Here is a 25,788-nt window from a genome sequence, read left to right on the forward strand (position 1 = left end):
TGCCCACATATTAAAAAGGAATATCGCATGTTGACAAAAAAAATAGCTCCAAGTTTTTTGTATAGGAATTTGTAACAATGTTTGATTCAGCTTTAGACCTAATCTAAAGTGCACTTATGTGATGGGTTGCGTATCGCTTTATGGTACACAAACACACTTATTCCGTTTTGTGACTGAATGAATTTTAATTAGATTCACAGATACATTATTAAACACAATTTGGCTTTTATACAAAAATTATTCTACTTCACCACAGTGTTGTTTTTTAAGCTCCCTTTTCAAGTATAATAACACAATTTAAAAGTTACAATCATTCTGAAATAAAGACATTTCTTTCAAACTATACATAATCTTTACATATTTGCATCAACTAAAGTGCAAACACAAATACAGAACAATACACCACCCCTCCACTAGGAGTCTTGGTCTTGATTAGGAACTTTTGTTCATATTTACAAGTCCAGTTTTATCCTTATGACTATAATACTGTAAGCTCATGATATGAAATGGTTCTGTGTGGCACAATTAAAAACCAAAAAAAAACATTACAACACTTGTTGTAAAGTTTAACTCAACGGCTTCCCACATCCAGGCATTGGGAATCTTATGTGTCGATATGAATAAAATATTAACATGTGGAAGTGTTGTTTTGTAGTAAATCTGGCAGAAAAAAAATTAAAAAAATCAATAGTTCCATATCTCATGGCAAAAGATGATTTTGATATGATTTATGTAATGACATATATACACAGTATATTAGGCTACATTATTATCACTGGACGATAACATTCAGAGAAGATAAATAATGTATTGGATGTATCCGAATTATTGGAGAAAAAATATATTTCTGGTGAACATATTCAACTCAGTGGCCACTTTTTTCAGTTCCTGAGGGAACACAAGGGACATTATCCTTAAGCCCACAAAAACTAAGATTCTTAGAAAATTCCTGATTCCATTCTAATCTAGTTATTCAATAAATTATTAAACATTCATAAAATCATAAAGCTACAATGGGTTTAATATACTGTACCACAGGATGATGAATTCTCCTAAAGTCATAAGATAATGATACCATCACTGATACTGATATACAGTACGTAGGAGGCATACCATCAAACATGTGTCTGCATGAGAACATTGTGTACTTTACAATTTGTTTCTTTCTTTATACAGCAACTCCTGTTGCCTTCTTCAGCAGATTGGATAAATGCCTTAAATGCATCATGAATGGAGGGATGTGGACCTCTCCACATGTTTACAGTATTTTCCTCCGAGGAAACCTGTAGATCCCAGCACAGATATTTAAATTGCTGTAGGAAATTCCTATTTATAATTTTGGGACACGCACGTCTTACTGTAATGCCACAACCTTTTTTTAAAGTACATTTTTTAGAAAACTCACTAATTTCCAACAATAAGCTTCAGGTGACAGAAACTTAATAGTGCTTCTTTAAGGTGGTTTATCTTTTTTTTTTGGGCCATTTTGGCCTATTTTCTCCTGTAATACAACAACCCACATTCAGGATGTAGCAAATACAAGCAAACCTAACTATTAGGGCAGAACATGCGCTCATCCACAAACAGCAGGAAAGACCAGAAGACTTGGGCTTTAGGATGCATGTAGATGCTCTCTCCATTTTATTTCATTCCATCTTTCCTGGTAACTCCATAAATGTGTTTTTCCCCAAAGGTCCAGAAACCAATAAATATTCATCTGCAGCTGTGCCAGTCGAGAGTCATTTCAATGTCTGAGTATAGATTATTCCTTTTCATCTTAAAACCTTCAGTGTCAACACACAAAACCAATACAAACATTTAGGGCCTGTACTACGACGCTGGATTACCTCTTGGCTAAATCTCCATGGTAACTGAGGCTGAACACCTAACCTGGTTAGGTTAGGTGAACTATGAAACCTGACCAATCAGGTCTCTTCTAAAACGACCTGCCCAATAAAAGGAGGATCCTTCTGTGAACACGTCGCTGTGTGGATCTGATGTGACGCTGACAGAGAATATTTAGGCATCGATGCAATCCTTTCATTTACAAATGACAATCTATAGGAAACATAAATTTATAACTGATGGACTGACCTACATTAGACGGCTGATAAAGCCTGCGTGCGTCGGATGCTTTCAGACCGATACATTCATTCATGTATTCTGTGGTGACGCTGATAGCCTCAGCACTGTAAGATATTACAGGCTGTATAAAATATAAATATTGTCCACCTTATGATACAGGCTGTGCTGTATGAGCGCAGCATCAGAGCCACACACAAACTAAAAGTAAAAGTGAGTGAAACTGATAAGCGTTGGTTTACTCTCCCATGAATTAATATCATTTAATCTCACTAATTAAAGCATTACAATCAGGAATTTTCTACCTGCATTTCTTCCTTCCTGCTTTTTCTGCAGCAACAGTGTTGTTTTTGGTCTGAATTTTGGATTTTAATTCCTCATATTTTCAAATGATTATTTATCAATTGTGACGTAAATTGCTCTACAGTGTGTCCGTGATTGTAATAGGTCTGACGGCGCAATCTCCCCCTGTCACAAGAGCGGACACGTAGCCAGGCTGAAAACACCTTGCTTAACTTAGCAAGTTGTGATCTAGATTCGTAGGACAGATTTTTTTTTGTGATCATTCAAAATACCAGTGACGTGCAGTCATGGTAGGCAAGGTAGGCGGAGCCCAATGATTTAATAAACAAACAAATCTTAATCTCTTGTCACTTATTACTGTTAACTAATAAAATGTGTTTGTAGATCTGTTGTATAAAAGCAATATCACACTCGAGGTCGTGCTGAAATATCAGAACTGGTGTGATTAACTATGGCTTCTGTCGGCCAGAGAATGTTTGGTTGGATGAAGCTCGCTAACGGAGATAAATCCAAGCTATAATTATCAGGCTTTGTAGTACCGGCCCTTAAAGATTTTTATTGGTTGCAGTTATTGTTAAAATGAAATTCAAAGTCAGACATTTGTTTCTTCACCATCTACAGGACTTGCACAGTACCGCACTTGCTCTTCCAGTCTCAAATCCTCAGTCACGGCACTGACTTGGTTGGCAACATGTGGCTGTGCTCGGAAACAGAAGCGTAACGTATGTCTGCTCCTGTTTGGCTTTCTTTTTTCCATCCCGTTATTGTAGCAGACAACAAGTCGACGGTTCTCATCCAGTGCAAAGGAGCCAGATGGCCCTCTGTTAGCTTTGTTGACATGAGGTGAATCCCTGCTCGGCTCACTGCCATTGTTGTCCTGAAGGTCATGCAAATTTGCAGTGGCAATGCTGCCACTCTTGACGTGCGGTGTCTGACTGTATGTGTGGCGGTACTCCTCATCAATGTCTTTACCCAGTTTCCATCTCTTCCATTTTTTCAGCATTTCAGATTGAACCTGAGCATGTAGCGAGATATCAGATAGCAATCAGAGACAGAATACAGGATTAGATAGACAGCTTTGACCCAAAACTGCACTTAAAAGATAAGCCACCAAATGATGGAAGCTTGTCATTGTAGACACAGGAAAAAAGTAGGAGCTGAACAAAGACAAAGCTTCTATAATTCTATAATTCAAGTCTATACATGCATCAAAAAGGCAAAGTTCAGACAGCAGGTCTTACTGCACATTTCTTTTTTCTTTTTGTTATTATCGTTCATATTACACATTATACAACAGTTAGTTCCGACAAGTAATTTGATTGGACAACAGACATTCCAAAAGTGCTGATATAGAGCAACAACAGCACCAAGACTTCTTACGGATCATATCACTAAGCTGTACAGCTGATCTAAAAACCGTTAATTACTGTTACATATTGGGCTACACACAGCAGTACACCATCACTACGTTTACACTGCAGGTCTTAATGCACAATTTGGAGTTTTTTGTGATCGTTCATATTACCAGTGGTGTGCAGTCAGGGTAGGCAAGGAAGGCAGTGCCTACCCAAGGGTGAATTGATATTTTGATCATTTGTTTTAATTATAATATAATTATAAATTATTTATTTTCCCATTTCCGATAGCCTACAGTACCTAGCAGGCCACACCCTCTCCCAAAAGCATATTGCTGCTCTGCCTCTATTCCCATAGCTCGTTTTTTATGTGTTTGGGCCATGCGCAGTCAGTTCACCAAGATGAAAACCATTTAAGTAAAAAGGCTACTGTCTACGCTGCCTTTGGACTTTGGACGCTAAATGCTATCCGTAAGTTCACAGTGCATTAGTAAATTGGATCTTGTTTGGTTTTTTCTTTCTTATTTCTTTGTTGTAAATCGCGCTATACAAATAAAGTTGAAATTAATTGAATTAACACTTCCCAGCAGAAACATATGAAATTGTCATTGGTGTTGACATTGGTGGTTTTGATTTGCAACGCCCTGCTTACCTTACCCTAGTGCTCACGCCACGTCACTGCATATTATATATTAAATTTGTCTTCTATCAGTTTGGTGTATGGATGGAAGGCGACAATGAAGTGACCCATATGCACAGAAGAGGCCCGTACGGTGTTTACGGAAGCAAACATGGAGCTGTCAGTGTTTGGTCTGTGCGTCGCACTGAGAAATTTCAGAGGTTAAAGATTCATAACTTTAAGAGAGTGAAAAATTAGAAAGCCAGGTGTATCACTCTAACCGTGTTTCTTTGATGGCTGCTACATCCTTAGAGCGGACTGTTTTGGATGCGGAGTGGTGATGACATAGAAGTCGTATAGAAGGACTGTCGTCGTATTGCCAAAAATCAGATATGTACTGGATTTACAACCACAATATGGAAAGTGACCTGGGTCGGATTGGAAAAAAAAAAAAAAAAAAAAAAAATCGGAATTGTGCTGTTCACACTGTCTAATAGATCGGATACAGGTCGCATGTGGGCAAAAAGATTGGATTTGGTTCGCATTTGCCTGAAGGTGTTAACGTAGCGTGTGTGCTCTCTACTTCTGGAACTACTTTTGTTGGCGGAGCCAAATGATTTAATAAACAAACAAATCTTAATCTCTTGTCACTTATTACTGTTAACTAATAAAATGTGCTTGTAGAACTGTTGTATAAAAGCAATATCACACTCGAGGTCGTGCTGAAATACCAGAACTGGTAAATGGTAAAATGGTAAATGGACTTGATTTTATATAGCGCTTTATCACCACACTGAAGCAGTCTCAAAGCGCTTTTACATATCAGCTCATTCACCCAATCACTCTCACATTCACATACCAGTGGGACAGGACTGCCATGCAAGGCGCTAGTCAACCACTGGGAGCAACTTAGGGTTCAGTGTCTTGCCCAAGGACACTTCGACACATAGTCAGGTACTGGGATCGAACCCCCAACCTCTCGATCAGAAGACGACCCACTACCACCTGAGCCACGGTCGCCCACTGGTGTGATTAACTATGGCTGAATCACACCAGTGCTGATATTTCATCACAACAGCACTCCCTCTCGGTGATATTGCTTAATTATATGTGACTGTTATCAGTTTAGAAGTGACCTGCAAGCGCAAAACAGGTCCTGACGGAAAATGTGACCACACAGGCAGAATTAATGATAGAGACATCTTGTTTCTGCAAATATTTTCAAATTCTAAGACCTCACTTGGCCGTTCAGACAGCAGTCGTATTGTAAAATATCAGATACATATCGCATTTAGGACCACATATAAACATGGTTTTGGACACAGTTCGCATATGGGCAAAAGAAATGGAAGATGAAAAATGTTGCCCTTTTTAAAAAAGAAACGAGGAAGCAAATCTGTCTTACCTCTTTATTGACAAAACAGTAGAGGATGGCAACCAGTAGGCCCTGAAAAAAGGAAAATCCCAGATATCAGCAATGCCTTTGTAATGGAAGAAAATAACAAGTGGAATTAGTTAAAACACACATGTTGGGCCATTCAGTGTTCACTGTCTAATTGTATGAGTCACTAATCTATGAATCAGGCAAAAGCTGGTCTAACTTCACTTGATGTACAGGACATCCTATAATGTATGTCTTAATATTTTTAACAAATCATGTAATTACACACAGTCTATTAGCAGTTAGTTCTAAGAAAATAATGTAACCCATCAATGCATGCAAGACCCTTTTTTCATTTTTTCAAAGTACTTAAAGTTGTTTTTTATTCTTCTTGCTGTTATTGACAATTCCAATTATATTCCACAATTGCATAACAAATGATTTAAAATGTACATCTTCATTGGAACTTGCTGCCTCTGATTGCCAAGATGTTCATGTTTGTTTAATCTTACTTTAGAAATCAGTCCTTTATTCATGTGCCAACTATAGGATAAGGAAAGGATATCATATGTAGAGGTAAGAAGCTGCTACACAGCCGGGACGTTGGGCTAGAACTCTTAGCTTTCCTCCTCCTTTGTTGCCTTTTCAGTGGAAATGCTCAGCAGCTATAATCATTCAGAGCTGTAGCTTTTTATGCTGAGGGGAAATGTAACAGATGGCTGTCTAATATTTCTGCCAGAAATCAACATATTCTGTAAAGCGACTTTGAGTGTCTATGATAAGCACTATATAAAATTGATGCATTATTATTATTATTATTCATTCAACAAGTACAATTTCTCCAATTACTCCACTTTTGGTCCCCAAAGGTTAAAGGAGCATAGGGTAGGATTTGTGAAAAAAAAAAAAAAGTGCTTCTTTTAATGCTAATGGGTGATGAAGCATTCAAAACCACAGAGAATTAACCCACACACATTTCTCCCTATTGCCTGGAACAGACTGTGTGATGCATTTTGTACTACTGTTCTGGGGCCAAATTTCCCTTGGCCTGCAGGAAAAATTTTAATTATATATATAGTGTAAATTACCAAATAATCCAGTTGTATGTACATCTCTCAAATTCACCAACTGCACAATATTTTTACCTTTGTTAATATCGCATGAAGGCAGTCATTGGAAAAAAGTCTTGAAATTTCTGACAAACAATTCCACAAAGATCCTTGCCGCAAAAATTGGTAACAAAATCAAGAATTTTTGAAGTGAAAGGAACAAAATGTTAAACGGGCACAGTGTGTACAAGAGACCTGGTGGATCTATTTACATAATCCATGTATGAAAGACAAGGATAATCCCTATCTTTGATTGTTTCAACGCTGGATGCCTTCATAGTTGTTTTCCTCTGCTCTATGCTCCTGCCTGCAGTGCTGTTCTCTATCGTATCGAGACTATCTCTCCACCCAGTTACATATTCCATATGTACGGGGTCTGATCCCACTGGGACAGTTGACGTGGATATTTCTTTAAGACACCACTACGTGGCCCATGCACGGGCTTAAAAGCCCCAGGTGTTTATGCAATCACTGATTCATTGATTTCCACTCTGGCAGTAGGAGAATTGAGAGAGACGTGTGAGGGAGATTAGCGCTTACCGTGTGTGGGAGTAGGAGTCGGTCTCCGGGCCCCTCTCGGGATCGCTTGTCTGTCCTTTATTCTCAGGTAGTGAAATTGGCGAAGGGGTACCGTAGGGCGTATTGCACGATCCGCTCTGCTAACGCGCCCAGGTACAGTCCACCCCCGAAGCCGACCTGGTCGGCGGGCGTGGTGCGGCTTCCCCTCTCCGCTTGGCGCTGGAGCGACTCGAGGTTTATTGCTGGCTGTCCGGCTTCCGCATTTGCGTGTCCTCCAGTGTGTGTGTGTGTGGGCTCGCTACTGTGTCCTCTGACGGCTGTAGCAACTGTTAGCTGCTTCGGCTACAAACAAAACACAGCGTGTGAGAGCACTTCCTGGTTTGCCTGCTACGTCAGTATGACAAGCCGAGAGGGACCTCCCTGCAGGGGCTGCGATACAAGAATGCCTGCAGAGGACGGCCATGAGTACTGTGTGATGTGCCTGGGCAGTGATCATGCATTTATGACAAGGGATGACCCATCCTCCTGTATGAGCTGTTTTTGCTTATCGGTGAGACTGAGGGAGGCCCGATGTCATGTGTTTAGGGCACAGCCACCCACACCTGTGCATGGACTGCAGTCGGCCAAGCGCCCTAGGACTGTGGCTCCAGCAGCACAGAGTTCAGCCGGCTTGTGTCCCCCTTTGCCCTCTAGTGGTAGGCTTCTGTCCGTCAGGCACGTGCGATCACAGGGCTGGTTTGACAAGCCTCCCACTCCTAGGCCCCCAGCTATGTTATCGGTGGGGGCTGAGAGGGGCCAGCCATCTGACTCAGAGTCGGATGGTGAGGTCGATGTGTTGAGCCTGGAGCCCTCAGACAGTCATGCCTTCCCATTGGGGGAGGAAACGGTCGTGGAGGAACGGGCGGAGCCACCCCCTCTCCTCCAGGAGATTGTGAGCAGGGCGGCAGCGGCATTTGGCATAGAGCTGCCATCTGACCAGGGGCCTCCCCCTCCCGGTTCGATGACGCGGAGGGGAGTCGTTCCACGCGCTTCCTCGTCCCTCTCCTCTCGGACTTTGAGGAGGTGCTCCAGAAGCAATTCCAGTCGCCGTCAGGTCGCTGGTCTGGGCTCTGTAGATGCCTAGGGGCGGTTCACAACCGTGAGAGGATTGGCTGTGGGCCTTTACCTCCGGTGGACCAGGCTTTAGCGGCTTTGGTGTCACCGTCGCAATCGGTGCTCGGGAGAAGTAGCTGCCCCAGTAAAAACTGCAGGACAATGGATGCACTACTCACCAAAATGCATGGTGCTATGGCGGTCCAGACTCAGCTTGGTAATACGGGGGCCGTATTGTCCCTGTATCAATGCCATCTGACTCAGCGGTTGAAGGAGGGGTGCAGTGACGACCTGCTGTTGGAGATGCAGCAGGTCTCCTCACTTCTCTCTAAACTGATGAGGGAGCAGGCCGAGGCGGCGGGAAAAGCCATGTCGGGTCTCTGGACGGTCAGACGCCACCTGTGGTTGTCGCAGTCCATGCTGCAGCCGGACGATAGGGCCTGCCTCCTCAAACTGCCCGTAGAGCCGTCGGCAATGTTCGGGCCGGGGGCAGCGGCCATGCTCCAGCAGGCGCAGGAAGCCCGCCGCTGCGCCCGAGAAGTAGCAGGCTCCCTGAAACGGAGCCACCCCAGCCTCTGCCTCAGTCCCGACGCTATGCTCTCCCATACCGGACACTGTCCTCAGGGGGTCCGTGCAGCGTGGGAGAATCTGAGGGCAGACTCCTGGGTCGTTTCTACAATGACCCGGGGCTACCGGTTCCAGTTCTTGTGCACCCCTCCTGTGACTTGGTTGGCTGTATTTTCTGTGATCACAGACCTACAGCACAGAGGGGCTATGCGTTCAGAGGTCTCCTCTCTCCTCGAGAAGAAGGCCATCCGGGAGGTGGGGAGGGAGAACCGTCAGGCGGGGTTTGATTCCCGTTATTTCCTCATCCCAAAACGGGATGGTACCCTCCGGCCAATATTAGACCTCAGAGGGCTGAACAAGTTCCTCCGGCCTCTGAAACGCAAGATCCTGACCATACCTGGAGTGAAGCAGGCTGTCCTGGTAGGCGACTGGTTTGCAACCGTCGACCTGGAGGATGCCTATTTTCAAATACCGATCTGGGAAGGGCACAGGCGGTTCCTCAGGTTCGCCTTCGAAGGCAGAACCTTCGAGCTTATTTTCCTCCCCTTCGGAATCTCTCTGGCCCCCCACACCTTCACCAGATGTATGGATGTGGTTTTGGGGCGTTGCCGGGGTCTCCGGGTGATGAACTACCTGGACGACTGGCTAATACAGTATGTGCACAGACGGAGGAGCGGTGTCACCGCCATCTCACAGTCTTACTGGCACACATCACAAGTCTGGGACTGCGGATCAACAAAAAGAAGTGCAGTCTACAGCCAGCACAGGCCACCCAGTTCCTGGGCATGTGGTTGGATGCCAGGACTGAGTTAGTGACACTGACTTGGGAAAAGCAGGAATCCCTCCGGATCTGCCTCTCCCGGTTTTCGCTGGGAGCCAGGGTTACCTGGAGGCTTTGTCTTCGCCTCCTGAGCCTTATGGCGGCATCGGTGCAGGTGGTGCCGCTGGCACTCCTGCACATGCGCCCAGTACAGAGGTGCCTCTCTTTCTGGGGGCTCTGTCCACAGAGGCACCTGTGTGCCAAAGTGGGGGTCACCAGGAGACTGCGTTCGGCCCTAACATGGTGGGAAACACCGGCCAACATCTCCAAAGGGAGTTTGCTGGGTCCCGTGCTCCACCGCCAGGTGATCTCTGCGGATGCATCCCTGACGGATGGGGCGCGGTCCACGAAGGCGAAGGTGCCAGCGGAAGCTGGACTGGTGTAGCCGGAAGTAGCCGAGGAGATTTGGGGTCGGTTCGGCAGGGCTGTCGCCGACCTGTTTGCATCCCGGAACAACACGCACTGCCCGTTGTTCTTTTCCGTGGGGAGGGACGACCCCCCGCTGGACGTGGATGCCATGGCACACCAATGGCCCCTGGGGCTGCTGTATGCTTTCCACCCTTTCAGTCTCCTTCCCACCCTGCTGCTGAGGGCCCAGGTGGAGGAGGTGATGCTAATTTTGGTGGCTCCAAACTGGCCACACATGATGTGGTTCTCGGGATTGGCTCCTCTCCTGGACGGGAGCCCATGGGAACTTCCAGCTCGCCGGGACCTCCTGAGTCAGGGGCAGGGGACTCTGTTCCATCCCTTTCCCCAGGGTCTCAGGCTCTGGGCCTGGCCCCTGAGAGGGCCAGCCTGTTGGGCATGGGGTTAGCTCGGTCGGTGGTCCGGACCATCCAGGGCGCTCGAGCTCCGGCGACTAGAGCAGCCTATTCCTACCGCTGGGACCTCTTATCATGGTGTAGGCTGAATCGGGCTGATGCGCTGACCTACTCGGCCCCCCGAGATACTCCGGTATCTACAGGAGCTGCTCGAGGCAGGGAGATCACCTTCCACCCTTAGGGGGATGGTGGCTGCAATCAAGGCCGCTCGTATTGGCGATAACATGTTGGCCGAGGTTGACTGCGTCCTCGTCTCACGGTTCCTGAAAGGCGCTGCTAGGCTCACCCCCTGTAGAAGGTTGGCTGTCCCGACGTGGGACCTGAAGCTGGTGCTGGCTGCCTTGCGACTGGGACCCTTCGAGCCCCTGGAAACGGTGGACATGAAGTGGCTGTCACTGAAGACTGCGTTTCTCATAGCGGTGGCATCAGCGCGGCGGGTCGGGGAACTACAGGCTCTGTCGATGCACGAGAGCTGCTGTAGATTCCTGCCCGGCGGTGCGGGTGTGCTCTTACGCCCAAACTCTGCATTCTTGCCGAAGGTGCTCTCGGACTTTCACCTAAACCAGCCAGTAGAGTTGATGTCCCTCCGCCCCTCCCGGGACAGGGATGAGGGGGCGCAGGAAGGGTCGAGGCTATGCCCGATCAGGGCGCTTAAGGTATACATTGAGCGGACTGGTGCTGTCAGGAACACCGACCAGCTTTTTGTTCGTTTTCAGCCCCAGCGCCTGGGTCAGCCGGTGTCTAAATCCAGGCTGTCTCACTGGATCGTGGAAACAATCCAACGGGCTTACACAGACTCCGGTGCTCCGGCTCCGGGAGGGGTACGGGCCACTCCACGAGAGGCGTTGCCGCTTCCTGGGCCCTGTGGCGGGGAGCCACCCTCTCCGAAGTGTGTGCGGCCGCTACGTGGGCGAGTCCGTCCACCTTTGCAAGGTTTTACAGCCTTAATATGGCTACCGGCACCTCCTTTGGGGAACTTGTGCTGGGTACTAGTCCAAAGTGAGCAGGGTCTCTCCTTTACACCCCTGCAATGGTGAGCTAGAGGTGGCCTGGTTTTTTTCTTATCCGTGGGCCTAGCGGGAAGGCAGGCCGTCCGGCTAACCCTCCGTACACATACGCCCGATCCTTGCGTCTGGCAGGGGGTAGGCACATGCGTCTGGCGGTGTCAAGGGCCCACGTATATGTATGTGTATTATGTACATAGCATGGTTTTGGGTGTCACTGTTCACGTGCACTGTTGGAACACTCTGGTGGCGGTGACGTCTCATTCAATTACCAGGGTCGGGGACCCCGGGGGGGTACAAGAGGGGTGCGTTGCTCTGTCTCCTTAGTCTCCTCACGGTGTGTCTTACAGGGTCCCCGTACACCTGGAATATGTAACTGGGTGGAGAGATAGTTTCGATACGATAGAGAACGTTCGGTTACGTTGTAACCTTGGTTCTCTGAGTGGAGAGACTATCTCTCCACCACGAGGCCGCTCGGAAACCGTTCCAATCAATGTGAATCAGTGATTGCATGCACACCTGGGGCTTTTAAGCCCGTGCATGGGCCACGTAGTGGTGTGTCTTAAAGAAATATCCACGTCAACTGTCCCAGTGGGATCAGTCCCCGTACATATGGAATATGTAACTGGGTGGAGAGATAGTCTCTCCACTCAGAGAACCAAGGTTACAACGTAACCGAACGATCTGGTGCAGCTGCAGAAAAAATGAACACTCTGTAACCAAACCCGACCACCAGTTCTACATATATGTCCGAACCCATCCTGTCCGGTGCTGTCGGGTCCCTTTTTGGTCGGGGATCCATCCCCTAGTCATAGTATCAGCTGCAGTGAACAGTTCATGCGCACCCCCCGTGTCGGCTTGGCTGATGACAGAGGTGAAAGTAACGGATTACAGGTACTTGCGTTACTATAATTGATTTGCTTTTACGGGTACTTGTACTTTGAGTATATTTCTAAATCTGTAATTTTACTTATAATTAAGTACGTTTTAAAAGTAGTAATTTGTTACATTTGTACACCCAACCGTTACTGTGTAAATGACTAATTTTCATTTTAAAATGATCAACGGACATTGTTGTCTGGTCATTTCATTTGCTGTAGTTTCACAATAAAATGCATCACATCAAAATCAGAATAAGCATATAATGCACCGCACTAGAACAGCATTGAATGTTGGTTATTATCTCAGTTTGGGATTCAATAAATTCAGCTACACTTAAAGCCTGAGAATTGTTTTCTTTTGAATTGAATTCATTAGTGTTATTTTATTTTAAAAAAGAAATGTACATTTTGACAAACCTTTTATTTCATACAAAAGCCTTTGTGGAAAATTCCAATATGTGCAAGAATGTGCAAGATTTTGATTTCATTTTTAAGTTTATACATGAGATGTTTACTGTATGTGAGGGAACCATGGCAAGATTTATGACCAAAAATAAACAAAAAGTTAAAGTAACTGGTAACTTAAGTACTTGACTATTTTATGTATGACTAACTTGTACTTGAGTACAAGTTCAATCAAGTAACAGTACCTCTACTTGAGTAGGTTATATTAGTAGTCTTTACACCTCTGGAGTCTGATTCTTGATCCTGCCCTATCCTCCTTTAAGGTTGGACCTTGTGGACCACAAACATTTTACATGACAGTCCACAATATTCCAACCATGAATTGAGTTGAACTCCTACCTGAAAGGAGTTGAAGAGAAGGTCACAGAAGAGGCGGATGAGGCGCAGCATGGAGCCTTTAGGGACGGACTCGTCAATGACGAAGGTAAAGAGGATGGCGTGAATTCCCAGCAGAGGGATTAGAGTCAGAGTGGATTTGGCCAGTCTGGTTCAAAGGAGGAAATGGAAGACAGGGAGAAAGTTGTAAAAATGACCACCCTATTGTATAAAATAACAATAGGAATCAGTTGGAGTCCTAAAGCCGCACCGTGAGCATGTGATAGCACAACAGAAACAGTAAAATGATCCCCTGGGGGGGGGGGGGGGGGGGACAGGGACAAGGATGATTTAAAACACTTCACACACCTGAACTTGTAGTCAGTATATCTCATCTGGTGTGCTCTCAATTTGGACATCAAGATCTTTATAATTCTAATAAAAATGAAGAAGTTGATCTGAAAAAAGAGAAGAAAGAGAGGAACCAATTCATTAGCTGGGTTTCCATTACCCTTGGAAATGCACAAAATCTAAATAGTGCAATAAAAACTGGTAATGGAAACTTTTTGAAAAAAGCACTCAAATATCGCTAAAAAGATTTGACGCTTACATGGGGTGGTATTTCAAGACGTTTCGATATTAAATAAATAAATAACTTTTGACAGCCATTTGAAATCTGCCTTTACACGCTAACAGCTGCCGTTTGTTTTGCCTAAAAATGACCTGGCCCAGCAGCAGCTGCTGCTGTAAGTGATGTTAAACCCAAGCTAATGGCAACAAAAGGCAAAGAAAGTAATATCAGTTCAACTTACGTACTCCTGCAACAGCCGTGTGTGTGTGTGTGTGTGTGTGTGTCCCCCACATGGGTTTTTCTATGAGATCTAAAAGGTTCCAAAAGCGTCTTTGCATACTGATGACAGTAAGACATTCTATTGCAGTCATCCAATCACCTGAGGGGCCAACACTAAGGTGGAATTTCTTTACCATGTACCAGCAGAAGACTTTCATTGCAGCATTAATTATAGTATTATTATGAGCATTATTATTGCTCTCATGACGCACTTGCAATGCATTAAAGATGTTCCTCCAGAGTCCTTTTCTTGGTTCTCCTTGAACTGGTCTCATGTAATGAAAGCAGTCGATGAAAGCCAGTCTGTGATGGACAGGTTTCAGCAAAGGTTTCTTCTTTGAAGAGATCATAGGATGAAGTAGCAGCACTCACATCTAAGATGATTACCGTCTGACACCAATTATGACTTGAGTGCTTACCTGAGCCAATAAAAGCCGACAGATTCTCACATTTATAGCATCACGTCATAGCTTGAATTAAATTGGAACTTCCGTTGATAATAGAGAGACATATTTACAATCAGAATCATAAGTACTTTATTTATCCTAGGGGGAAATTACTGTTACAGTATTTATAATGAAGCAAAGCCATAATGGCACCAGTGAATATACATTAAAAAAAAAACAGAAGCCAAGATCTCTTTCTAAAATAAGCTGCATTTCAAATTCTGCAAGTATTGGAAATGCTCCTGACGACCGCCCATGTGGAAGTGATTTTTGGTCAAAAATCTTTTTTTTTTACTTCAATTTTAAAATGCTTACTTTGAAATTATAATTTAAAAAAACACACATTTGGGACAGAGACAGACTCTTACCAGGTATGCAAACAATATTGGGGAGCGGATGATCCACCAGTATCCCATGTTGATGTTCCTCTCCCAGCACCTAAGAAACCAGACACACGTGTGAATTTATTGTTACTTTAATTTTTTTTTGTTTTCTTTTTCATTAAGCATTTATTTTTCCAAGCAGATCTATGAGCAGAGGTGAAAGTAATGGATTACAAGTACTCACGTTACTGTAATTACGTTTCTTTTATGGGTACTTGAACTTTTTTGAGTATATTTCTAAATCTGTAATTTTACTTCTACTTAAGTACATTTTACAAATAGTAAAGTAACTTGTTACATTTCTATACCCAACTGTTAGAGTAAATTGTTATTTTTAGTTTAATAATATTCAGCAGACATTGTGAAACTACAAAAAATGAAATGACCAGACGACAATTAAATGCATTGCATCATATTTGACCAATCAGATTAAACGTAATTTGGTCTCTTTCTTTCTAAGTTTATACATGAGATAAGGCAGTGGTTCCCAACCTTTCTTGTCTTGTGTACCCCTTGAGCCTTTTTGTCATACCATGAGTACCCCCCCCTCACTCATACGTGTTCATAATTCTCCAAAAGTAGAACATGACAACTGAATATTCAACGCAAGTCATTTTATTTCATCTTCTTAAATTTAACAATTAATATTCAGGCAATATCTTCTTATTTAACTCAAATTAAACATCAAATTATGTTGCCTTCAAGACAATAAAAATTGTAAATATAAGAAATAATATCATAGAAAACGTTTGTACTATTAATACAGTATTATTAAAAGTAATATATTATGATTATATTGTTATTAAAGAAAAATAAAATTGAAATTACAAAAAAAATAAGAATAAATTAAAATAATATAAATAATTAAATACAAGCTGGATGAAGATATCCTGGGTATGTGTTGGCTGGTAAACTAAACTACAGAAAAGCTTTATATCAACCAGCTGTGCATTCATTGGGAAGCAGTAAACAGCTAATAATAAAGGGCATAAAGCAGCGTCACTTACATTACAAAAGAGGGACACAGTTATTTTCAACAAATGGAATGAATTGAACCTCAAAAAAGTCATTAAAATTGACACTTTGTTAGCCAATAAAAGTATCAAGTGATGATTATGAAAAAAAGGTCAAAATCACTGACCGTCATTATCAACCCATACATTAATGGAATTGATCTATAAAAAGACATTTAACAAATGTGTTAAGTTTTTTTATTACATTGGTTTTTTTTTTAATTATATTTCTTTTATTATACATTAAAAAAAAAAGTAACCCACGTTGGCACAAGTTAGTTGTTGATGCCCAGTACAAATATTTAAAATTGTGTTTTCCAGAAGCAAAGCAATCCCAGAGGAGCACAGCAATCCTTGGAGGAACAAAATTCCAATCCAGCCCGCAAAGTGGAGAGTAGATCACTATCATCTCTTACATGTTTTTGTGTAGCTAATTATTCAATTTCACCTAATTGGTCGAAAAAATTATATTTTCTGCAAATATGCCATTTTGCTGACATGAGCCCCATCCAAAAGCACACAAGCAGAAAATCAGCTTCACAGCTTGAAAAAGAACTTCACAACTGCCACTCAATTCTCATTGTTCATGTTAATCAACTCAATTTGATTCATTTTTTAACATCACATCCCTCTATAACAGCATTTAGATGAAATCTGACCCTCTTAATGTTTAACAATCCAGAACAAAATTGAATTATATAAATACATGAATTATTATTATTATTATTATTATTATTATTGATATTATATAAATATAAGATAAAGATTGTTCATTTGAATTTAAAAAAAGTAAAATATGAAAGCTAAAAACTTTTTCTGTGTGACTTGAATGACTATTTTATTAATATAAGCTACAAAGTTTACATTTATAAAGGGGGAGTATCATGTAAAAATCCCTTTTTCAAGCTTTACAACGTGTTAGTGTGTCATTCCCTCCTGAAAAACATATCTCCAGTGTTTCTCAGATTGATTCACGTATTTTTGATCTCCTGCCTGAAGCCATTTTCCTGCTGCTTTGCTAGAGGGGACGAGGCCCCTCCCCCTCCTATGTTCTTTTCCTCAGTACAGCCCACAGCACCCGCTTCTGCAGATTTAACGTTTAATTGACTTATTTTAAATACTTTTCTAAAAAAAAACCCTGGCTTATGTTGTCTTTACTAATTTATGTACACATTAATAATAATAAAATTATTATTATTTTTTAAAAGCTCGCTCCCCTCCTCGTCACTGTAAAGCTGAGGCAGCAGCCTCTCTCTCCCACTACAGAGCTACAGAGAGACGGCTGCAGTGAAGGGCTGTGATTGAAACTTTTCTACCGGGGCAAAAATAAAGCGGTTAACTTATTGAATAAGCCTACATTCTGGGTGAACTCATCCTTTGTTAACGCCGTAAGTTGATCAGTTAAACCGTAAAAGCGGCGCTGTTTAAGTGTTGTGGTCGGAGGAGAAGCGCTCTCTCTCTCTCCCTCCCCTCGGCTGCACACACTGTTTCCCTGATCATCGCGTCACTCACTGGATCGATGAACTGAGGGAGTTCAAGCATTGTGTTGAATGGTAGAGTGTACAATGCATTAGAATGGTAATCAAAGTGATGAATGATAATAATACAATACTCCGTGTTTGAAGGGGGAGTGTTCATGGGCGTGTCATAGAGGGAAGGAGTTTCTTAAAGAGACAGAGGCGAAATGGAGGCATCATGAACAGTGATGCAAAACAGGGAAATTTATTTAATTGTTATTGATATTTTCTGCATTTTCCAAACAAATTTTGGGTAGCACAGTTATTTGAGTATGCCATAAAATGGTACTATGTGCCTGAAAAAACATGATACCCCCCTTTAACATTTTCGGTTGGTGGTGTTGGTTGGGATTTTTTTTCAATGACAAGATCTACCTTGGCTCAAAAAACACTGAAAAATACTGTCAGAAGCTCAGTCGGTGTCTCTGTGCTTCTCTAATCTGTGCTTCAACTAATAACAAATCAATCATTTTCTATTATTTAGCATTCTGTTTTAGTTATTATGGAAATCTTGCTTTTTTACTTTTCGTAGTGTACACAAATGATTCCTAAGCAATTCATTGATAAACAGGAATTGACTGTATATGATGTGATTTAGGGTTTTCTTACTTACTCTTCATTCTCATAAAGATATTTCACTGTGATCCAAGGCAACACAAATATGAGTGGAGCACCTGAGAAGAAGAGAAGTCAGATATCATAGCGTTTGATCATAAACATCCTTTTATTTACCTTTAATAAACCTTGAGATCAATATCCTCATGGATGCCTTATATCCTGTTTCTTATTCCGTCACTCTCGTTAATAAAACCTGATTTTCGGATGAAAATACTTAATATAAACACTAATATGATCAGACTACAAACATTTCAATGGTCCTTATGATAATACAGCTTGGGCCTTAAGTCACTTTTCTTTAAACAATTTTAGACAAAAGTCACAAGATAATTGATATTTCTAAGAATACAACAACTCAAAGATCTTGAGATCTTCAAAACTAAACTCTTCAAACTAAAAGAGGATCTATCGTCTCTTTGAGGATTACTTAAAATAGCTAATTCACTTGTTGATTACAACAGTGGTTCTCAAACCTTTTTGGCTCTAGTACCCCCGTTCTTACTTTTAAATCCAAGTACCCCCTTCGTCCAAATACTACATATAGAACATAATGATGGAATTAATGAGTGACACATTTTAAAGAATCTCATTTTGTAAATAAGTGGAATGAAACAGTAATTAGTTTCTCCTAAATAGATTTATTACTATAGTTTTTATCATTTCCGGTCATTTCCCTCCTGATGTGGGACCAAGACTGACCCTTATATTTTCAGTTCATGTTCTAATCAAGATCATTTCTATTGTCATTCTTCGTGGGATTTTTTGTGTCATTTTGTTGTTGTCTGTCTGTTCTTTTTTTATTCAGTATATTTTTCCTCTTATTTTGCGTTGTTGGTATTATTTAAATGATTCTGTGTGTGTTTTTGGTGTCGTTTGGTTCTTTCTTGTGTCGTATTTTATGTTTCTCATTTATTTTTGTGTATTTTGTTGTGATCGTGTTTATTTTTCTTTCATTTAGTGTGTGTGTGTGTGTGCGTGTGTGTGTGTGTGTGTGTGTGTGTGTGTGTGTGTGTGTGTGTGTGTGTTGTCGTTTTGTGTGTTTCTGGTATGGTAAGTATTTGTTCCTCTCATTTGAGAAACGCTGCATTACAGCATTCATTCAGCAGTACCTTAAAGATCTGTAAAATGACCACGTCAAAAAACAGGGTTGAAAAAACCAAAAAAAAAAAAAAAACAGGGTTGGCAGTTCATACCCCAGCCAATGGCCAAGTAGATGTAGAAGTAGTTTTTTTCACCTGAACACGGTGATGACCAGCAGACTGTGCAGGTAGATGCCTTCCACCAGCAGCCAATAGTTATTAGCCATGACGCTGTACTGCATCATCACCATGGCCCCTCGACACCAAGTCACAGCCTGTTACACAACACACAGGTGGGGACACTTAAACTGAGCTAGGGTTTCCTTAGAGCCATAATGCTATAAAATAGAGCTCAATTTGGTTCCACTCGGCTGAAAAGCAGTGTGTGTCAGTCAAAGAGCTAAAACTAAATGAAGCATGTGAGAATTACAGGCAGGGCCAGTATGTATTGAGCCAAAAGAGGCAGTTATAAAACTGAGTTTGTAAAAGAATCCAGCATCCCCTTTTCAAAACTCACAATTTACTCACAAATGTTGGAGGTTGAAATTGCAGCTTGCACAATTGTTTTTGATTCCCTCAAAAACAATGGGTTTGTTGGCAAATGGTCACTTGACTTAAACTTTGGTAAAGTTTCATGCATTGCATTGTGGGATTGGAAATCAATGCCGTAAAATGTTTGAAGTTACAGTTCTGATATTTAAGAAGTGTTTTTCCTTACTTCTTACTGTGATTTTGGTTTGAAATTGAAAAGATTTGTTGCTGCTAACTGAGGTTCAGATAATTGACTTGTAATTATAATTGGTTTGGAAATTCTATAAAAAACTGCAATTTAATTCAAACGCCAAACTGGGGAGCCTTGTTACAGTTCTATGGCTTACACATGTGTAGGCAACAAGTATTAAAATATGTTTCATATCAAGTTTTCCTGTTACATTTCAGTTCTCTTGAGGATCATTTATCTTTTTTTTCCTTTTTCTTTTTTTCCTAAATAAATTGAAAGTGAGGGGTCTACTGACAAAAAAAAAGGTTCAGACGTCCAACACCAAAGACATTACTACCAAGTTTAACAAGGTAACCGAGAGATGAAAAACAAATTGGATGAAAGATAATATAGAAGATATAAGACGGGTCCAAACCGCCCAGTTATCGTAAGAGATGCTAACAAAAAGCTAATTCGAGTAGAAGTTTAGATTTTATGACGTTATTTATTAACTGTGATTAATTGAATTTTAACTTTAGGATTTGAGAATGTAATTGTAATTGAGTTTCAGTGGAATAATGATCATTGTAATTAGGGGGCCAAGCCTGCAGACCTAATCGTTCTGATTATTTTTCCATTGGTAAAAATGGTGCTTCAGGCTAAACCATGCATGGGAGGGTTATGCAGTTTGGAGGTAGGCCCAGACCCCTCCACTTACCTGGACGCAAAAAATTACATATGTCCGCCAGCAGGGGGGCTAGAACTAAGGTTAATGCATTAGCTGGGAGTGTATTGGCTTGGCCTCCTTTCAGAACTGCACGCAGTTCTAGTTTTCATTGGAATTGGAAAAGAAGCTGGTCACCGTAATCATAATTTAGGTTGTAATTACCCAAGCCTGCTTGATGCCATTTTTGTTTCCGGCTTCTTTATGGCTTTCCCTGTGATATGACATCACTCCGCTGTTTTGCTGTTTTAACAATATTTCAGCGTCAATTAATTTGTACTTACCGGTATGGTTGACCCAGGTCTGTGTGCGGCCATTACTGTTGCTCCTTGAGTCCAGTGTGACCGTCAGCAGGGAGTCTTTAACCAGAATGGACACAGCTCTCAGGATGAAAGAGGCAAACAAGTTCATGTGGATGTTGTTCCTCATACAGTGCAGTTTCCTAAGGCAGAAATTATCACATTTGATTCAGAAATGACAATAAACTCTACCTGGCAACACAGAGTAGAGGTTTGTGAGTGAGCTACTTCAAACACTGATACATTTAAATGGAAAGAGGAGGAACAAGATGCTACTCATGGATCTATTAAAGATCAAAAGTGTTTGTGCCATCACCAACACAACTTATACTGAAGTATGTCATGTATAACAACCAATTTACCTGTAAAAAGATATTTTTTGTGTGCCGTTATCATAAACCAAGGAGTTTAGATGCCAACAGACATAGCTTAATAAGTGAGAACGCTTGTTTTTTTGTTTTTTTTTATATGCATACAAGGCATGGAAAGTTTGACACTCCTTCAGAATTCCGGATAAAAAATGGGAAAAAAATGCATTGCTTGTGGGTGTAACCAGGGGTGGACTTCATCCCTGGCATTTTTTGTTCTTTTCAAAAAGATCTGACACTTTAGTCAGACTTGAGCTACCTTTTGCCAATAGATATCCCTATTTATATTATTCATACATTTTTAGTAATTCATAGTCATTCCCAAGAGCCACAACATTTTAATTTAATGAATCAGACACTGTGGGATACAGCTGCCTGTAATTACACATCTTGCCAGTAGGTACAGTAGTTTTGTGTGCATGAAGCATCAAGAAATGAACCATTACTTGGACCTACTAGCTAAAGTGTTATGATGCATCATGAGGCTTCATCTCACTGTCACTATGAGCACTCAACCCTTCTCAACACTCCGTTTACCTTATCTGAAGTTTTGCACATTGCATCTTAAGATGTAGAAGGATGCCTAGAAGTGTTTTTACTTCATTCCGGCTGTAATCTCGTGTGTATGCCTCCCAAAACTTTGCTATTCTGACTTCCTAACATTTCTGGTATTTTCACAAAATGACAGTTTTTGCAAAAACATAACGAATGTTTATTTTGGGGTAAACACAGAAAGTTTCGAACCCGGCGCGACATCTAAAGCTGATATCAGGAGTTTCTGAGAAACGTCTCGATGTCCCGCCCTAAACTGCTACACTTCCTCCCCCTGCCTCTGCCAATCTACCAGAAGCCATGCCTCTACTTTTCTGCACAGCGCTTTTTCACAACTGTATAGGGGTCTACAGGACAAAGGCGGGACTTATATACATTAATGTACAGTATGAATGGCAAGATGGCGCCGCGGATGGCTGCTGTGGTGTGTTGGTGCGCACTTTTTTGTCTTGTTTTTGTCGTAAAATCCCCAACTGGCTGCTCTTATTCAAGAGAAGAGCTCTTGAACGTCAGGGCAACAATCCCCAAAGATTTATTTCCCACTTTCATCGCTTCCTCTGTGGATTTACTGGACATTTTACTCAAAGGTGCGCTCACCTTTGCTCACGCAGTGAAGCGCCGGAGAAGAGGAAAAAGAGCTGGTGCGCTTGTGCGCCTCCGCCAGCGCGGCCGACGCACACCGTTACCGGGGATATTCCTCTCTAACGTGCGCTCACTGTGTAACAAAGTGGACGAACTCCAGCAGCTGTTGGGTAGAAACAGAGACTTCTCCTCATCTTCTGTTCTGTGCTTCACGGAAACGTGGCTGTGTGGAGCGGTACCGGACTCTGCGCTGCAGTTGGCCGGCTTCCAACTTCACAGAGCGGACCGAGACGCGGAACTCACCGGGAAGAAGAAAGGTGGAGGAATCTGCTTTTATGTGAACAGCAACTGGTGTAACGACGTGACAGTGATCCTCCAGCACTGCTCTCCTCACCTGGAATCTTTTATTATCAACAGCAAACCCTTCTATTCTCCCTGTGAGTTCACTTCATTCATCCTGGTTGGTGTGTACATCCCACCGTCAGCTGATGTGCGTGAGGCACAGCGCACACTCGCCGACCAGATCCTGTGCATGGAGCGGACCTACCCGGACTCTTTTATCATTGTGCTTGGTGACTTTAATAAAGGGGACCTCTCACACCAGCTCCCCAAATATAGACAATTAATTAAATGTCCGACCAGAGAGGAGAAGACACTGGATCACTGTTATACCACACTAAGCAGTGCTTATCACGCCGTTTCCCATGCTGCACTGGGCCTATCGGACCATGTGATGGTCCACCTGATTCCTTCATACAGACAGAGGCTGAAGCTCTGTAAACCTGTGGTGAAGGAATCTAAACAGTGGACCAGTGAAGCAGTGGAGAAACTCCAGGAGTGTTTGGACTGTACTGACTGGGATGTTTTCAGGTCTGCGAACAGTTCTCTGGATGAGTTTACAGACGCTGTGACGTCCTACATCAGCTTTTGTGAGGACAGCTGCATTCCATCAAAGACCAGGGTGAGTTATAACAATGACAAACCCTGGTACACAGCGAAGCTCAGAGGGCTGAGGGCAGACAAAGAAGTCATTTTCAGGGGTGTAGACAGAGCCAGGTACAGAGAGTCGAAGTACACGTTTGGAAAGGAGGTGAGAAAAGCCAAACGTTTGTACTCAGAGAAGCTACAACATCAGTTCTCTGCGAATGACTCGGCTTCTGTCTGGAGAGGGCTCAGGCAAATTACAAACTACAAGCCCAGAGCCCCTGCTGCTGCTAACAACCTCTGCCTGGCCAACAGTCTGAATAACTTCTATTGTAGATTTGACAGACAATGGGACAGACCTGACTCCAACCCCCCTCACACCTCTGACAAGCCTCACTCCAACACCTTCACCCCCCACATCAAAGCTACAGTCTCACCACAGCTGCTTACAGAGGCTCGCTCCCCTATCTCCCCCCCCCCCCCCCCCCCCCCCTCCCACAGAGACACCTTTCTCCATCAAAGAGAGAGATGAAAATAGACTTTTCAGGAGACAAAACCCCCGTAAGGCTTGTGGACCGGACTCTGTCTCTCCTTCCACCTTAAAGCACTGTGCTGATCAGCTGTCTCCAGTGTTCACAGACATTTTTAACACCTCACTGGAGACATGCACCGTACCAGCCTGTTTTAAGGCCTCCACCATCGTTCCTGTCCCTAAAAAGCTGAGGATCACAGGACTGAATGACTACAGACCCGTCGCTCTGACATCTGTGGTCAACAAGTCCTTTGAACGCCTCATGCTCTCCCACATCAAGGACATCACCGACCCCCACCTGGACCCCCTGCAGTTTGCCTATAGATCCAACAGGTCTGTAGACGATGCCATAAACCTGGCTCTCCACTTCATCCTCCAGCACCTGGACTCCCCAGGCTCCTACGCCAGGATCCTATTTGTGGACTTCAGCTCTGCTTTCAACACTATAATCCCAGCTCTCCTTCAGGACAAGCTTTCCCAGCTGAACGTGCCAGACTCCAACTGCAAGTGGATCACAGACTTCCTGTCTGACAGGAAGCAGCACGTGAAGCTGGGAAAAACCATCTCTGCTCCCCGGACCATCAGCACTGGATCTCCTCAGGGCTGTGTTCTTTCTCCTCTGCTCTTCTCCCTGTACACCAACAGCTGCACCTCCTCTCACCAGTCGGTCAAACTCCTGAAGTTTGCAGACGACACGACCATCATCGGTCTCATCTCTGATGGAGACGAGTCTCACTACAGGTGGGAGACAGACCGGCTGGTGTCCTGGTGCAGCCAGAACAAGCTGGAGCTCAACGCTTTAAAGACAGTGGAGATGTTAGCAGACTTCAGGAAGAACCCAGCCCCCCTCACCCTGGGAGACTCTACAGTGAGCTCTGTGGAGTACTTCTGCTTCCTGGGGACCATCATCACTCAGGACCTCAAGTGGGAGCTGAACATCAGCTCCCTTATCAAAAAAGCTCAGCAGAGGATGTACTTCCTGTGGCAGCTGAAGAAGTTCAGTCTGCCAACAAAGATGATGGTGAACTTCTACAGCTCCATCATCCAGTCCATCCTCTGCTCCTCCATCACCATCTGGTACGCTGCAGCTACGGCCAAGGACAAGGCCAGACTGCAGCGTATCATCCACTCTGCAGAGAAGGTCATCGGCTGCAATCTGCCCTCCCTCCAGGACCTGTACGCCTCCAGGATTTTGAGGCGTGCAGGAAAGATTGTGGCCGACCCCTCCCACCCCGGTCATAAACTGTTTCAATCTCTCACTTCTGGAAGGAGGTTTTGGTCCATCAGGACCTATCCTTTATTTATCCCTCATCCTTTATATTTATCATTATTATTATTATTATTGTTGCTGGGTTGTTCTTTGTTTTTTTTATTTGTTTTGTGCACCAACTACCAAGACAAATTCCTTGTACTGTCCTTAAAACTGTACATGGCCATTAAAAACATTTCTGATTCTGATTCTGATATGAATGACCACTGGCAGTAGACTATAGTAAAAGACTAGTTAGGTATTTTTTCGCCTTTCAATAGAATCATACATAAATTTCTCAGAAACTCCGGATATCAGCTTTAATGTCTAGTGGAATGAGGACATAGATATCGGCCCCCAAATGCACAGAGCCTTTGTCTGATGATTGTAGATCATCTTCAGAAAACTATTCTTCCCTTTCAAATCCAAAGTGCATAACATCTGCGCTGAAATCCGAGTCATCACGGAGACATGTCCCTTCACTTCTGCTTTGTGCATGTGTGATTGTCTCTCCACCTCATCTCAGCAATTAATAGAAAATCAGCACCTTTCTTGTATAAACAAACAGACATGTCAAAACATCCAAATATTTGCACTTTACATTCATAAGAACCACATC

General features: G+C 42.9%; 1 protein-coding gene across 1 annotated transcript in view; it reads right to left on the bottom strand.

Annotated features, from left to right (window-relative positions):
- Positions 1 to 251: 251 nt before the first annotated feature.
- The window catches only part of LOC114469042 (glucagon receptor), a 90,070-nt gene continuing 64,533 nt past the window's right edge, over positions 252 to 25,788 (bottom strand). Inside the window, 10 exon segments of the mRNA XM_074783817.1 lie at positions 252 to 3,400; positions 5,765 to 5,806; positions 13,358 to 13,502; positions 13,703 to 13,791; positions 14,998 to 15,067; positions 18,156 to 18,216; positions 19,354 to 19,396; positions 19,398 to 19,495; positions 20,087 to 20,094; positions 20,944 to 21,105. Of these exon segments, the coding sequence (XP_074639918.1) occupies positions 2,978 to 3,400; positions 5,765 to 5,806; positions 13,358 to 13,502; positions 13,703 to 13,791; positions 14,998 to 15,067; positions 18,156 to 18,216; positions 19,354 to 19,396; positions 19,398 to 19,495; positions 20,087 to 20,094; positions 20,944 to 21,105 (1,141 nt within the window). The 3' untranslated portion in view covers positions 252 to 2,977.

The sequence above is a fragment of the Gouania willdenowi genome, chromosome 1 (assembly GCF_900634775.1).
Source record: "Gouania willdenowi chromosome 1, fGouWil2.1, whole genome shotgun sequence".
Lineage (NCBI taxonomy): Eukaryota > Metazoa > Chordata > Actinopteri > Blenniiformes > Gobiesocidae > Gouania > Gouania willdenowi.